Here is a 16,343-nt window from a genome sequence, read left to right as displayed (position 1 = left end):
GCGTCCATCAACGGAGGGTACTCGGTCGGAGTACACGGAGCTCCGTTACAATTAGTGTGTCTCTAGTTTCGGAAAAAAGGTTTGGCTGAGCCAAATCTCCTTCGTGGCACAATATAGGTGGTGTTGTGTCATGTTATAAATAATTTTAAACTGGATAGATAACAGCCACCTACCTGACATTCGAAAACTTATTGTCTCACCACAAAAAAGCCATTTAATGTTAAACTAGATACGCAATGTTTTATCATTCTTGAATTCTGTTCTTAATTGGCTCAAGTGATAAAAAACAACACACATTTTGTTGAATGCAGAAATGAGATTTTTAAAAAATGCCATCAAGCCAATATAGAGACTATTTTCTAACTACAGATCAGTAATTTTTAACTAATGCCGTATGTTTTAGGAAATAAAACCATCTCAGAGGCAGGAAACAAGTTTCTAAAAACCCTTAATTAATGTGTAAATATTTACTGCAGATGTAGATCCAAAAAAACATTGTGCATCAATCAAAAATCGATTTGTTAAAGTTTCAATTCAAAACAAATTTACAGAAATGTTTTAGGGACACGGAAGCTTTTATGTCATACAACAGCAATATTGGTGGTGCAAAAGCTAAATTGTTTGCTCTGACCAACAAAGGTACGATGTGCACCCTGTTATGATTTTTTAAAACCTATTGTGTAGTTCTTGTAATAACCCACGAGCTCTGTAGCTAAAAAAACAACCTAATACCAATACAAAGATAAAATGTAACTGAACACATTGTTTTCTTCGACGGGCATTAAAGAAAGGGTTCATTTCTAATAGCATTTTTGGTATTTATTTTAAAAAAGAGCAGGTTGGTATGTGCTACAAGCCAACCCTGCCCAGATAACTGTCAAAGAAACTCCAAGTGTGTATTGTGTTTCATTCTTTTCTTTCATATTAACCTACATTTAACTCTCGATTTTTGTGGCAGTCACATAGCTGGAATTTATTGAAAGACACATGATGTTCACATATTCTCTTCAACGATATACACTGATTATTATTATTTATATAGCGCCAACAAATTCCACAGCGCTTTACAATGGGTGGACTAACAAACATGTAATTGTAACCAGACAAGTTGGACACACAGAAACAGAGGGGTTGAGGGTCCTGCTCAATGAGCTTACATGTTAGAGGGAGTGGAGTATAGTGACACAGTAACAGAGGGATTGAGGGCCCTGCTCAGGGAGTTTACATGTTAGAGGGAGTGGGGTATAGTGACACAGTAACAGAGGGATTGAGGGCCCTGCTCAGTGAGTTTACATGCTAGAGGAAGTGGGGTATAGTGACACAGTAACAGAGGGATTGAGGGCCCTGCTCGGTGATCTTACATGTTAGAGGGAGTGGAGTATAGTGACACAGTAACAGAGGGATTGAGTTCCTGCTCAGTGAGTTTACATGTTAGAGGGAGTGGGGTATAGTGACACAGTAACAGAGGGGTTGAGGGTCCTGCTCAATGAGCTTACATGTTAGAGGGAGTGGGGTATAGTGACACAGTAATAGAGGGATTGAGGGTCCTGCTCAATGAGCTTACATGTTAGAGGGAGTGGGGTATAGTGACACAGTAATAGAGGGATTGAGGGCCTGCTCAATGAGCTTACATGTTAGAGGGAGTGGGGTATAGTGACACAGTAATAGAGGGATTGAGGGCCTGCTCAATGAGCTTACATGCTAGAGGGAGTGGGGTAATGTGACACAGTAACAGAGGGATTGAGGGTCCTGCTCAATGAGCTTACATGCTGGAGGGAGTGGGGTAAAGGGACACAAAAGGTAAGGGGAGTAATCACTGATCAGCCAAAATATTAAAACCACCTGCTTAATATTGTGTAGGTCCACCTAATGCTGCCAAAACGGCTCTCATGCGTTGAGGTGTGTCCTGTGGTATGTGGCACCGAGAAATTAGTAGCAGATCCTTTAAGTCCTGTGTATTCATGGGTCGGTTATGTTGTTGCAGCACATCGTACAGATGCTCAATTGTATTGAGATCTGGGAAATTTGGAGGCCAAGTCAACACCTTGAACTCTTTGTCATGTTCCTCAAACCCTCCCAGAACAAATTTTGCAGTGTGGCAGGGTCCATTATCCTGCTGAAAGAGGCCACTGTCATCAGTGTTGCTATGAAGGGGTGTACATGGTCTGCATCAATCTCTAGGTAGATGGTACTTGTCAAAGTAATATACACATATGCCAAAATCCAAGGTTTACCAGCATAACATTGTGCAGGGCATAACACTGCCTCTGCCGGCCTGCCTTCTTCCCATAGTGCACCCTCCAGCCAACTCTTCTCCAGCTAAACGAAAGACACATGGCCATACACCTGATGTAAAACTCCATGGTCCAGTTCTGATGCTCACATACCCATTGAAGTTGCTTTCAGGTGGACAGAGGTCATCATTGGCACTATGACTGGTCTCTGCGGCTGCACAGCTCCATACACAGCAAACTGATATGCACTGTGTGTTTTCAAACCTTTCTGTCGCCGCCAGCTTTACATTTTCAGCAATTTGAGCTACAGCAGCTCATCTATGTGATTGTACCAGGTGAGCTAGCCTTGCTTCCCGCATGCATGAACCTTCTGCCAGCTCACCAGTTGTCCTTCCTTGCGCCACTTTTTGTAGGTGCTAACCACTGCATACTGGGAACAATTGCTATTTTGGAAATGCTCTGACCCAGTCGTCTAATCATCACTATTTGGCCCTTGTCAAAGTCACTCAGATCTTTACTCTTGCCTAATTTTTCCTGGTTCAAACACATAAAATTCAAGAACTTACCGTTCACTTGCTGTCTGTTGTATCACACCCCTCGACAGTCAGGTGCCATTGTAAAGATATAATCAGTGTTATTCCTTTTCACCGGTTCTAATGTTGTGTCTGATCAGTGTACCTTTGTACATAGTTCCCAACGTTAGAAATGGTCAGAGAGTGACGATTTTATCATACAATGCATTATTGGAGTGATGAGCAGTGAAAGAGTATTGCCAAGATATTTAAGATGAATACATGATCAATCATTTATGTCACTCTAGGGATAATTTAGCACTTGACATAAATATTGTTTTACAAATACTAATTTCCAATCACATTTAGTGACACATTTTTTTGTAACTCTGCGGTGCATTCTGACCAATAATGCAGGAAGTAGGGTTAAATGATGTCAACAGGTAAAAGGCCTTCGTTGATGGAGGATTTTCTCTCCTTGCAGATTACACTTGAGTATAATGTCCCAGTTGAATTAGTAATGACCTGCAATAAGGCAATCTCTTCTGCTTGTAGGCTTTTGGTATCTCTGCTTAGGCACTGATTGGAATTATTGCTGTCTTCTTCATAGCTGATATATGTAGGTAAAGGTAACTTAGTCACACTCTGATAAATTGCCAATGAGTATGGTGGCTAGAGGGTCATTGGCTGATCAAAATTCCCTTTACATTATATATAAATAATTACTCATAGGTTCATATGTAAAAATCGAGCTGCCTAAATCTATTTGATGAAAGGAAGGGGAAGAATTATATATGGGAATAGTTCCAAAATTATAAATAGTCCAAGAACATCTGCAGGGTGATAATGGACACCCCTGCCATCAACCCTCCCTAACCTGTTTTCTAGCAGTCAACAATGGCGAGTAGACACATATTATATTCAACCATGCATCAGATCTGACCGTTGGATGGTTGGGTAATTGTCCTATCTCCTTCAGACATTTCTCCAATCTCTGAGGTTGTAATAAAAATATATGTTGTCCTCGCAATATAGTTTTGAATCCTGTTTCCACATAGTTCTTTTACTTGACTGACTCCAAGGGTCTACAGTACTGCTGATGTTGAATTAACAAAATATTTTTGTTTTAGAGTTTTAAAAAAATAAAAATAAAACCTCTGCTTGTTGTGAGCCTTACCAGTTTAAGTGCTGCAAAGCCCTTGGAACAGACTGTGAAATCTAAAGAGATGGTTTATTTTCTGAGTCTACCTTAATAACCCCTTAATCAAACACCATAGTACTATATGTCTCCATCCAAATTAAATCTGACGTGGGTAGCCCCCAGCAGCGCAGTTACCCAGGATGCACTGTGGGAAGATAACGCTGGATAGTTTAGGAGGTAACATTGACTAAATTGGATTCATAAACACTTTGGCTTCTCCAAGTTTTTAGATCAACATTCCTTTTTTAGATTAACGAAGTTCTACATAAACTCCATATTTATTGCAATTATAAAGAAGCACTTTACCGGACATATAAAGAGGTGATGGATGGACATCTGGAATGCATGTGACGTTTGTGTTAATCTTTCTGTAACTGTGTCCTTTATACGTAACCAATAATTCTGTAACCTGTGTCTTTCTCTGTAGATAATTCTTCACTGCACATGCTCAGAAAACCTATCTCTGACCGCTCTTCTGGAAAAATATTGTGAAGCCATGTCTGTAGTCTACAATGGCACAGGTATGTGACCGGGTTTCTCCTGAATTTACCATATTTATTGGAAATTCTAGCGTTGATTTGTGTTTTTGTGTTTTTTATTTTTTTACTTTTTTATTTTCAGTTGATTCAACTTTGTTTCTACAGTGCTGAGTTTATATTGTAACACTCATTTAATAGCATTAAACCACTACACAGACAATAATAGCAGGGACGCTCCACTACCCAAATACAAAATAAATCAAAATCACTGTGTAGTAGATATAGCCAGAGTGAAGACATGCATGCATGCATTTCATTATCTATATTTTCATTTTGGCTATATCTAAAATCAGCTTGCAAAACCTGGAGATTTCTTGTCTGCTGCCTTTGCAAGCCCTCCCCTTCTAACCCCGCCCAGACTTTCTGTGGCTGTCCAATCACAGACTTCCCAATGCAGCTCAATGAGAGGTCTTTGCAAGGCAGGTGCTCAGAACAATTGCTGCCTCTTGAGGTCAGCTGCATTGAGCTCACTAAACCTGGAAGTAACATTACCTGTTGTTTGCTTGAAAGCCAAGGGGTGTAACCAGGTTAATTAATAGAAGTGTAAATTTCTATTGAAATCTGCACTTTTTGCAAAATGAGAAAATAGAACACACTCTTCCCACATAAAGCGTTTCAGCAAGTTAATGTTATTTAAGGGTCTGGAGTCACCTTTTAATAGCATTTCATGTTTATTGTCTACTACACTTATACAAGTATGGAGTTTCTTTTTTTCTACAATGGGACAAGTATAATGTTTATTGTCTATCCCTATACTGTGTTTATTATCTATACCAATACATGTATAGCGTTACTTGCCGATTTTAGTACAGGTATAATGTTTATTGTCTATCCCTATACTGTGTTTATTATCTATACCAATACATGTATAGCGTTACTGCCGATTTTAGTACAGGTATAATGTTTATTGTCTATCCCTATATTGTGTTTATTATCTATACCAATACATGTATAGCGTTTATTGCCGATTTTAGTACAGGTATAATGTTTATTGTCTATCCCTATACTGTGTTTATTATCTATACCAATACATGTATAGCGTTACTTGCCGATTTTTGTACCAGTATAATGTTTATTGTCTATTCCTATACCGTGTTTATTATCTATACCAATACATGTATAGCGTTTATTGCCGATTTTAGTACAGGTATAATGTTTATTGTCTATCCCTATACTGTGTTTATTATCTATACCAATACATGTATAGCGTTACTTGCCGATTTTTGTACCAGTATAATGTTTATTGTCTATTCCTATACCGTGTTTATTATCTATACCAATACATGTATAGCGTTTATTGCCGATTTTAGTACAGGTATAATGTTTATTGTCTATTCCTATACCGTGTTTATTATCTATACCAATACATGTATAGCGTTACTTGCCGATTTTAGTACAGGTATAATGTTTATTGTCTATTCCTATACTGTTTTTATTATCTATACCAATACATGTATAGCGTTTATTGCCGATTTTAGTACAGGTATAAGGTTTATTGTCTATTCCTCTACCGTGTTTATTATCTATACCAATACATGTATAGCGTTACTTGCCGATTTTAGTACAGGTATAATGTTTATTGTCTATCCCTATACTGTGTTTATTATCTATACCAATACATGTATAGCGTTACTTGCCGATTTTAGTACAGGTATAATGTATATTGTCTATCCCTATACTGTGTTTATTATCTATACCAATAGATGTATAGCGTTTATTGCCGATTTTAGTACAGGTATAATGTTTATTGTCTATCCCTATACTGTGTTTATTATCTATACCAATACATGTATAGCGTTACTTGCCGATTTTAGTACAAGTATAATGTTTATTGTCTATCCCTACACTATGTTTATTATCTATACCAATAGATGTATAGCGTTTATTGCCGATTTTAATACAGGTATAATGTTTATTGTCTTTTCCTATACTGTTTTTATTATCTATACCAATACATGTATAGCGTTTATTGCCGATTTTAGTACAGGTATAAGGTTTATTGTCTATTCCTCTACCGTGTTTATTATCTATACCAATAGATGTATAGCGTTTATTGCCGATTTTAGTACAGGTATAATGTTTATTGTCTATCCCTATACTGTGTTTATTATCTATACCAATACATGTATAGCGTTACTTGCCGATTTTAGTACAGGTATAATGTATATTGTCTATCCCTATACTGTGTTTATTATCTATACCAATAGATGTATAGCGTTTATTGCCGATTTTAGTACAGGTATAATGTTTATTGTCTATCCCTATACTGTGTTTATTATCTATACCAATACATGTATAGCGTTACTTGCCGATTTTAGTACAAGTATAATGTTTATTGTCTATCCCTACACTATGTTTATTATCTATACCAATAGATGTATAGCGTTTATTGCCGATTTTAATACAGGTATAATGTTTATTGTCTTTTCCTATACCTTGTTTGTTATCTATACCAATACATGTATAGCGTTACTTGCCGATTTTAGTACAGGTATAATGTTTATTGTCTATCCCTATACTGTGTTTATTATCTATACCAATAGATGTATAGCGTTTATTGCCGATTTTAATACAGGTATAATGTTTATTGTCTATTCCTATACCTTGTTTGTTATCTATACCAATACATGTATAGCGTTACTTGCTGATTTTTGTACCGGTATAATGTTTATTGTCTATTCCTATACCGTGTTTATTATCTATACCAATACATGTATAGCGTTTATAGCCGATTTTAGTACAGGTATAATGCTTATTGTCTATTCCTATACCGTGTTTATTATCTATACCAATACATGTATAGCGTTTATTGCCGATTTCAGTACAGGTATAATGTTTATTGTCTATTCATCTGCCGTGTTTATTATCTATACCAATACATGTATAGCGTTACTTGCCGATTTTAGTACAGGTATAATGTTTATTGTCTATCCCTATACTGTGTTTATTATCTATACCAATACTTGTATAGCGTTACTTGCCGATTTTAGTACAGGTATAATGTTTATTGTCTATTCCTCTGCCGTGTTTATTATCTATACCAATACATGTATAGCGTTACTTGCCGATTTTAGTCAGGGCCGGCGCTACCATAAGGCGGCACAAGCGGCCGCCTTAGGGCGCACCGGCCTGGGGGGCGCAATCCTGGGGTGACCGGCAGGAGGAGAGCACCCTGCATAGTGCTCCTCTCCTGCTGGTCATTGCGTGTAGAGTGGCCGAGCGGGCGGGCCGGCGGCGGTTTACCCGGTCTGACAGGAGATGCAACAAACTGCTTCCTGTCAGACTGGGACAGGAAATGGGATCCTCTACCACATACCGCCCGCTCAACCACGCTACATGGAGAGAGAAGGGGGCCCAATGAAAGGTAGGAGGGGAGTGGAGGACAATACAAGTTACAGGGTGGGGAGAAAAGTTACAGGAGGGGGGGCACAATAAAAGTAACAGGGGTGGGGAGAAAAGTTACAGGGGTGGGGAGAAAAGTTGAAGGGGGGACACAATAAAAGTAACAGGGGTTTGGAGAAAAGTTACAGGAGGGGGTACACAATAAAAGTTACAGGGGGAGAGAGAAGAGTTACAGGAGGGGGGACACAATAAAAGTTACAGGGGGGGAGAGAAGAGTTACAGGAGGGGGGACACAATAAAAGTTACAGGGGGGGAGAGAAGAGTTACAGGAGGGGGGACACAATAAAAGTTACAGGGGGGAGAGAAGAGTTACAGGAGGGGGGACACAATAAAAGTTACAGGGGGGAGAGAAGAGTTACAGTAGGGGGGGCAAAATAAAAGTTACAGGAGGGGGGACACAATAAAAGTTACAGGGGGGGGAGAGAAGAGTTACAGGAGGGGGGACACAATAAAAGTTACAGGGGGGAGAGAAGAGTTACAGGGGGGGGGACACAATAAAAGTTACAGGGGGAGAGAAGAGTTACAGGAGGGGGGGACAAGAAGAGTTACAGGAGGGGGGACAAGAAGAGTTACAGGTGGGGGGGACAAGAAGAGTTACAGTAGGGGAGGGGCAAGAAGAGTTACAGTAGGGGAGGGGGACAAGAAGAGTTACAGGAGGGTAGGTGGGCAATAAGAATTACAGGAGGAAATGGAGCAGCAATAAAAGGTACAGGAGGGTATGGGGATAATAAAAGGTTCAGGGGAGGCAATAAAAGGTGGGGGACATTTAAAGGCACAGGAGGGGAGGTGGGACAATGAAAGGTATAGGGGAGGGGGACATTGAAAGACACAGGAATGCTGGGGGGCACAAAGAAAGTCACAGAGGCTGAAAGCACACGGGGCAAAGAGACACACAGAGGGGCTGAGGGAGGACACATAGACAGACAGAAGGGTTGTGGGGAGAAAGAGACGTACAAAGGGACTCTGGGGGAGAAAGAGACACACAAAGGAGCTGGGGAGAAGAAAGAGACAGACAAAGAGGCTGGAGTAAGTAAAAAATACACAAATGGGTTGTAAGAGAAACACGAGGAGATAAAACACAGCAAAGCGGGTGTAAGACACATAAAGGAGAAAAAGGGAGTAAGATATTCGAATGATAGGATATAAAACTCTGAAGGGGGTAAGAAATTCTAAAGGGGGGGGGGTTACTTGACACACAGGTGAAGACGCATTTTTGGGGGGGGAGGAGGGGCGGCAAAACGCATCTTCGCCTGTGTAGTCAAAAATCCTTGCACCGGCCCTGATTTTAGTACAGGTATAATGTTTATTGTCTATCCCTATACTGTGTTTATTATCTATACCAATACATGTATAGCGTTACTTGCCGATTTTAGTACAGGTATAATGTTTATTGTCTATTCCTATACCGTGTTTATTATCTATACCAATACATGTATAGTGTTTATTGCCGATTTTAGTACAGGTATAATGTTTATTGTCGTTTCCTATACTGTGTTTATTATCTATTCCAATACATGTATAGCGTTACTTGGCGATTTTAGTACAGGTATAATGTTTATTGTCTATTCCTATACCTTGTTTGTTATCTATACCAATAAATGTATAGCGTTACTTGACGATTTTAGTACAGGTATAATGTTTATTGTCTATTCCTCTACCGTGTTTATTATCTATACCAATACATGTATAGCGTTTATTGCCGATTTTAGAACAGGCATAATGTTTGTCTATCCCTATACTGTGTTTATTATCTATAGCAATACATGTATAGCGTTACTTGCCGATTTTAGTATAGGTATAATGTTTATTGTCTATCCCTACACCGTGTTTATTATCTATACCAATACATGTATAGCGTTACTTTACGATTTTAGTACAGGTATAATGTTTATTGTCGTTTCCTATACCGTGTTTATTATCTATACCAATACATGTATAGCATTACTTGCCGATTTTAGTACAGGTATAATGTTTATTGTCTATTCCTACACTGTGTTTATTATCTATACCAATACATGTATAGCGTTACTTGACGATTTTAGTACAGGTATAATGTTTATTGTCTATTACTATACTGTGTTTATTATCTATACCAATACATGTATAGTGTTACTTGCCGATTTTAGTACAGGTATAATGTTTATTGTCTATTCCTCTACCGTGTTTATTATCTATACCAATACTTGTATAGCGTTTATTGACGATTTTAGTACAGGTATAATGTTTATTGTCTATTACTATACTGTGTTTATTATCTATACCAATACATGTATAGTGTTACTTGCCGATTTTAGTACAGGTATAATGTTTATTGTCTATTCCTATACCGTGTTTATTATCTATACCAATACATGTATAGCGTTTATTGCCGATTTTAGTACAGGTATAATGTATATTGTCTATTCCTATACCTTGTTTGTTATCTATACCAATACATGTATAGCGTTTATTGCCGATTTTAGTACAGGTATAATGTATATTGTCTATTCCTACACTGTGTTTATTATCTATACCAATACATGTATAGCGTTTATTGCCGATTTTAGTACAGGTATAATGTTTATTGTCTATTCCTATACCGTGTTTATTATCTATACCAATACATGTATAGCGTTTATTGCCGATTTTAGTACAGGTATAATGTATATTGTCTATTCCTATACCTTGTTTGTTATCTATACCAATACATGTATAGCGTTTATTGCCGATTTTAGTACAGGTATAATGTATATTGTCTATTCCTACACTGTGTTTATTATCTATACCAATACATGTATAGCGTTTATTGCCGATTTTAGTACAGGTATAATGTTTATTGTCTATTCCTATACTGTGTTTATTATCTATACCAATACATGTATAGCGTTTATTGCCGATTTTAGTACAGGTATAATGTTTATTGTCTATTCCTATACCTTGTTTGTTATCTATACCAATACATGTATAGCGTTTATTGCCGATTTTAGTACAGGTATAATGTATATTGTCTATTCCTACACTGTGTTTATTATCTATACCAATACATGTATAGCGTTTATTGCCGATTTTAGTACAGGTATAATGTTTATTGTCTATTCCTATACCGTGTTTATTATCTATACCAATACATGTATAGCGTTTATTGCCGATTTTAGTACAGGTATAATGTATATTGTCTATTCCTATACCTTGTTTGTTATCTATACCAATACATGTATAGCGTTTATTGCCGATTTTAGTACAGGTATAATGTATATTGTCTATTCCTACACTGTGTTTATTATCTATACCAATACATGTATAGCGTTTATTGCCGATTTTAGTACAGGTATAATGTTTATTGTCTATTCCTATACTGTGTTTATTATCTATACCAATACATGTATAGCGTTTATTGCCGATTTTAGTACAGGTATAATGTTTATTGTCTATTCCTATACCTTGTTTGTTATCTATACCAATACATGTATAGCGTTTATTGCCGATTTTAGTACAGGTATAATGTATATTGTCTATTCCTACACTGTGTTTATTATCTATACCAATAGATGTATAGCGTTTATTGCCGATTTTAATACAGGTATAATGTTTATTGTCTATTCCTATACCTTGTTTGTTATCTATACCAATACATGTATAGCGTTTATTGCCGATTTTAGTACAGGTATAATGTTTATTGTCTATCCCTATACTGTGTTTATTATCTATACCAATACATGTATAGCGTTTATTGCCGATTTTAGTACAGGTATAATGTTTATTGTCTATTCCTATACCGTGTTTATTATCTATACCAATACATGTATAGCGTTTATTGCCGATTTTAGTACAGGTATAATGTTTATTGTCTATTCCTATACTGTTTTTATTATCTATACCAATACATGTATAGTGTTTATTGCCGATTTTAGTACAGGTATAATGTTTGTCTATTCCTACACTGTGTTTATTATCTATACCAATACATGTATAGCGTTACTTGCCGATTTTAGTACAGGTATAATGTTTATTGTCTATTCCTATACTGTGTTTATTATCTATACCAATACATGTATAGCATTACTTGCCAATTTTAGTACAGGTATAATGTTTATTGTCTATCCCTATACCGTGTTTATTATCTATACCAATACATGTATAGTGTTTATTGCCGATTTTAGTACAGGTATAATGTTTATTGTCGTTTCCTATACCGTGTTTATTATCTATACCAATACATGTATAGCGTTTATTGCCGATTTTAGTACAGGTATAATGTTTATTGTCGTTTCCTATACCGTGTTTATTATCTATACCAATACATGTATAGCGTTTATTGCCGATTTTAGTACAGGTATAATGTTTATTGTCGTTTCCTATACCGTGTTTATTATCTATACCAATACATGTATAGCGTTACTTGCCGATTTTAGTACAGGTATAATGTTTATTGTCTATCCCTACACTATGTTTATTATCTATACCAATACATGTATAGCGTTTATTGCCGATTTTAGTACAGGTATAATGTTTATTGTCGTTTCCTATACTGTGTTTATTATCTATACCAATACATGTATAGCGTTTATTGCCGATTTTAGTACAGGTATAATGTTTATTGATGTTTCCTATACCTTGTTTATTATCTATACGAATACATGTATAGCGTTACTTGCCGATTTTAGTACAGGTATAATGTTTATTGTCTATCCCTATACCTTGTTTATTATCTATACCAATACATGTATAGCGTTACTTGCCGATTTTAGTACAGGTATAATGTTTATTTCTATACTGGAATTGTATTTATTGTCTGTACCTTTGCAGGTATTGTTTTAAACCTACCACAGTAACAGTGCTGGCAGATTTTATATAGAATAAGAGGCACAGTTTGCTTAAGCATTAAAAGACACAGCAGACAATAGGAGAAATAAATGGTGCAGAAGAGGGATATTTGCACCAAAATTAAAAATGAATCCGTCACCTTTATATATCCCTTAATATGTACTTTTCTAGTACCTTATCAATGACTTGATTTGTCTAGACATTGGTTTTCTTGCTTAAAATTGTTTCCAAAAATATTCCAACAGTCCAAAGAACAGCAGAGAGAATTTATAATATTGAATAAACCCAGAAGTCACTGGAAAAAATCTGTGTCTTTTTTGGTTAATAGAGCGATACATTATTTTAACAGTGTTGGCGATATTTAATACGAAACATGAATCTTTATGAATCATGTTTCACTCATTATAGGAAAATAAATCTGTGAAGGAAATGACTGCAACAAGAAAAATATATAATCTGCCATGACGCAATCCTTAATTCCTCATCTGATGGTCAATATTTGCCATCTTTCACATTGCTTATTTTTAAAATCAAATATTCCCAACACATAACAGAACTATATATGCCTGTGATTCCAGTAACACTACAGCTTAAAGAAACATTAATGTTTCAATTTAGGCTCTGTTTATATATTAGAAAAGTTAAAAATATATAAGAAAGTCATGGAATGTGACGATTTGTACTTTAATCTTCCCTTCGAAGTCTGAATTCTGGCAGCAGACTGGAGACCGCCATTACTTTATTCTACCCCTTGGATCATCTGGTCACAGGCAGGGATTTGAGTTCCTTCTGTATTCTGATTGTCTGAAAGTACCAAACAACCAATCAAAATATAAAAAAAAAATCAAATAGTCCTTTATTTTTTCTCCCGTCTCATTTTGCAACTTTCCAATAAAACCTGTGAATAAAATGTAGCCCATCATATCATGACATTTCTACTCCTTTCAAATTGTGTTTCTGTACATCACTTTGTTGAGCCAAAATCCAGGTCTAAATGCTTTTTCCAGTGGGTCCCTGAAGTTTGGAACATCATACTCTTCCAACCACAGGAGAATTCCCAAAATAAAAGCAACCCTTCTCCATGTGGTTTGCATATTTCTTTTAGCCTGATTCATATTACAATTGAACGATGAATGACTGAATTAACTTTGCAACTGAAGAATGTGTGTCCTTGTCAAAAGAGATTAAGAACTGCTTTAACCCCTTAGTGACCGGACCGTTTTTCAATTTTCTTACCATTAAGGACCAGGGCTGTTTTTACATTTCTACGGTGTTTGTGTTTAGCTGTAATGTTCCTCTTACTCATTTACTGTACCCACACAAATTATATACAGTTTTTCTCGCCATTAAATGGTCTTTCTAACAATACCATTATTTTCATCATATCATATAATTTACTATAAAACAAATATAAAATATGCTAAAATTATTTTTAAAAACACACCTTTTCTAACTTTTACCCCCCAAAATCTGCTACGCATCTACAACTGCCCAAAAACACCCATGCTAAATAGTTTCTAACTTTTGTCCTGAGTTTAGAAATATGCAATGTTAACATGTTCTTAGCTTTTTTTTTTGCAAGTTATAGGGCAATAAGTACAAGTAGCACTTTGCTATTTCCAAACCATTATTTTTTTTAAAAATTAACGTAAGTTACATTGTAAAACTGATATCTGTCAGGAATCCCTGATCCCCTTCACATGTATATATTTTTTAAAAGAAGACATCCTAAGGTATTAAACTTGGGGTATTTTGACTCTTTCCATGCAGCCATTTTACCACCAATCTATGCCAAATAAAAAAATAAATAACAATAAGTGGTGATTTCTTTGACACACATAGCAATTTAAGAATTTGTGTACTGTGAATTTTAAGGGTTACTGCCAATGAACACCCCAATACTGGTTCCCATATGTTTTGGGCAACTTGGAGGGTCAATGTGGCTATCCTTTCCTCCCCTACACATTGAAGGCCTGAATATACGCAGTCTCGCTCTTACAGATCCTCTACACCTTTACACCATACCTGGAGCTCTTGGAAGGAATATACTGCTTGAATCCTTATACTTCATCAGGGATTCATCCACGCATATATTCCTACCAGGTGTACAAGCCTCTGCAAACCTGGCAGCGAATTGGATAATCAGGGGGCGGATTTTATACAGCCTGTCAAACTGGGGAAGCTCTTTAGTGGGGCACAGGCTGTTGGCGCTAAGGTGCATGAAATGTAGAATCATGTCATACCTCTTCCTCGACATACACTGGGAGTAAATGGGGGTAGAGCAGATGGGGCTACTGTAGGAGTGGATGGAGGGCTTCTTTATGATGCCTAAAAATTATTTAGGCCCATTGCTGCTTTGCTAAAAAAAGAGTCAGGCTTTTAAGCACGGAACTGATGGGCAAATTAATTAGTTTGGACGACAATGTTCCCCAATACATCATCACCGAGAAACACCTCCACAAACTGTTTGGGGCTAAATCCTGCGACATCCACATTGATGCCAGGATTTGCGGTGACAGGTGAGATATCTGGCCTCTGGCGATGAGGCGCTACCCACTCCTCAGCAGCACTGCCAGCTGGAGCAGCACATGTCCTTCTGGCAGGGGGCCGAGCAGCCACAGATACATCACTAGCAGCAGACACTGTATCTAGTGATGTAACTGAGCAGGGTCAAAATCAAGGTCGGAGTCAGACATAGACACGTCAGACTCTAATGCAAGGATGGCATACACCTCCTCAGTGCTATATGACCTCTGTGACCTCTGTGACATGATCACAATCACTTTACTTCACATCTGTCACACAAAAAAATTAACCCCTTAAAGAAATGCACAGACAGCAAAAAAAGTGCTGCTGTGCAAGAGCCCATGATCTATACAGTGATCACTGGCAGGATAGGGGTTAATAGCTCTGAAAAGAGCCTTTGGGTATCACAAAAAAAAATCACACAAAAAACGAACCCCTAAAAAAGATGCACAGACAGCAAAAAGTGCTGCTGTGCAAGAGCCAGTGATTGTAGTGATCACTTGCAAGATAGGGGTTAATGGCTCTGAAAAGAGCCTTTGGGTCTCACAATTTTACAAATCCCTACCTAAAACTACCTAAATCTCTCTACCTAAACACAGATCTCTCTCTCTCTCACTAAATCACAAGTGAAGAGAGGGTGGGAAATCCACACTAATCAGAGTTAATATTTAGTAATATTGACCTGACTAGACAAATGGGGATCATAGTGATAATAAATATTATAGGGGCAAGCTCTGATTGGATGACCCTCTATGATGAGGCAGGCTAGGGACACCCCCAGAAGCCCCATGATGCACTGCCTTTAGAAAGGCAGCGCCATATTGGAAGCCACATGGCTGGGGGGAGGAGATTAATAGATTTATTTTTTTTATTGATTTTATTGATTTTATTTAAGTCTTCACACAGTGCCTCGACCACTTGAGGCACTCAGCACACAGGTAAAGCATCGGAACCCTGCTTGATGGCTTCCGATGCTCTGCTATACTGCCAGGCACCATGTGGGGCAACCCAGAGATGATCGCTCCTGGGGAGCGATCACTCATTGGCCAGTCAGCCAGTAGAGGTATTGCAGGATGTCTTGACATCTAGGCATCGCTGCAATACCCTTAGAGTGGCTGGAAGCGCT

The 16,343-nt window shown here is 37.3% G+C and overlaps 1 protein-coding gene across 1 annotated transcript in view; it reads left to right on the top strand.

The window, feature by feature from the left end:
- CRHR2 (corticotropin releasing hormone receptor 2) overlaps positions 1 to 16,343 on the top strand; it is a 303,929-nt gene that overhangs the window by 84,506 nt on the left and 203,080 nt on the right. Inside the window, exon 2 of the mRNA XM_063452732.1 lies at positions 4,375 to 4,468. Coding sequence (XP_063308802.1) covers positions 4,375 to 4,468 — 94 coding nt within the window. The remainder of the gene's footprint in view (positions 1 to 4,374; positions 4,469 to 16,343) is intronic.

This window comes from Pelobates fuscus, chromosome 4 (assembly GCF_036172605.1).
Source record: "Pelobates fuscus isolate aPelFus1 chromosome 4, aPelFus1.pri, whole genome shotgun sequence".
Lineage (NCBI taxonomy): Eukaryota > Metazoa > Chordata > Amphibia > Anura > Pelobatidae > Pelobates > Pelobates fuscus.
Note: the sequence above shows the minus strand (reverse complement) of the source record. Positions and strands in the feature narration are given on the sequence as shown.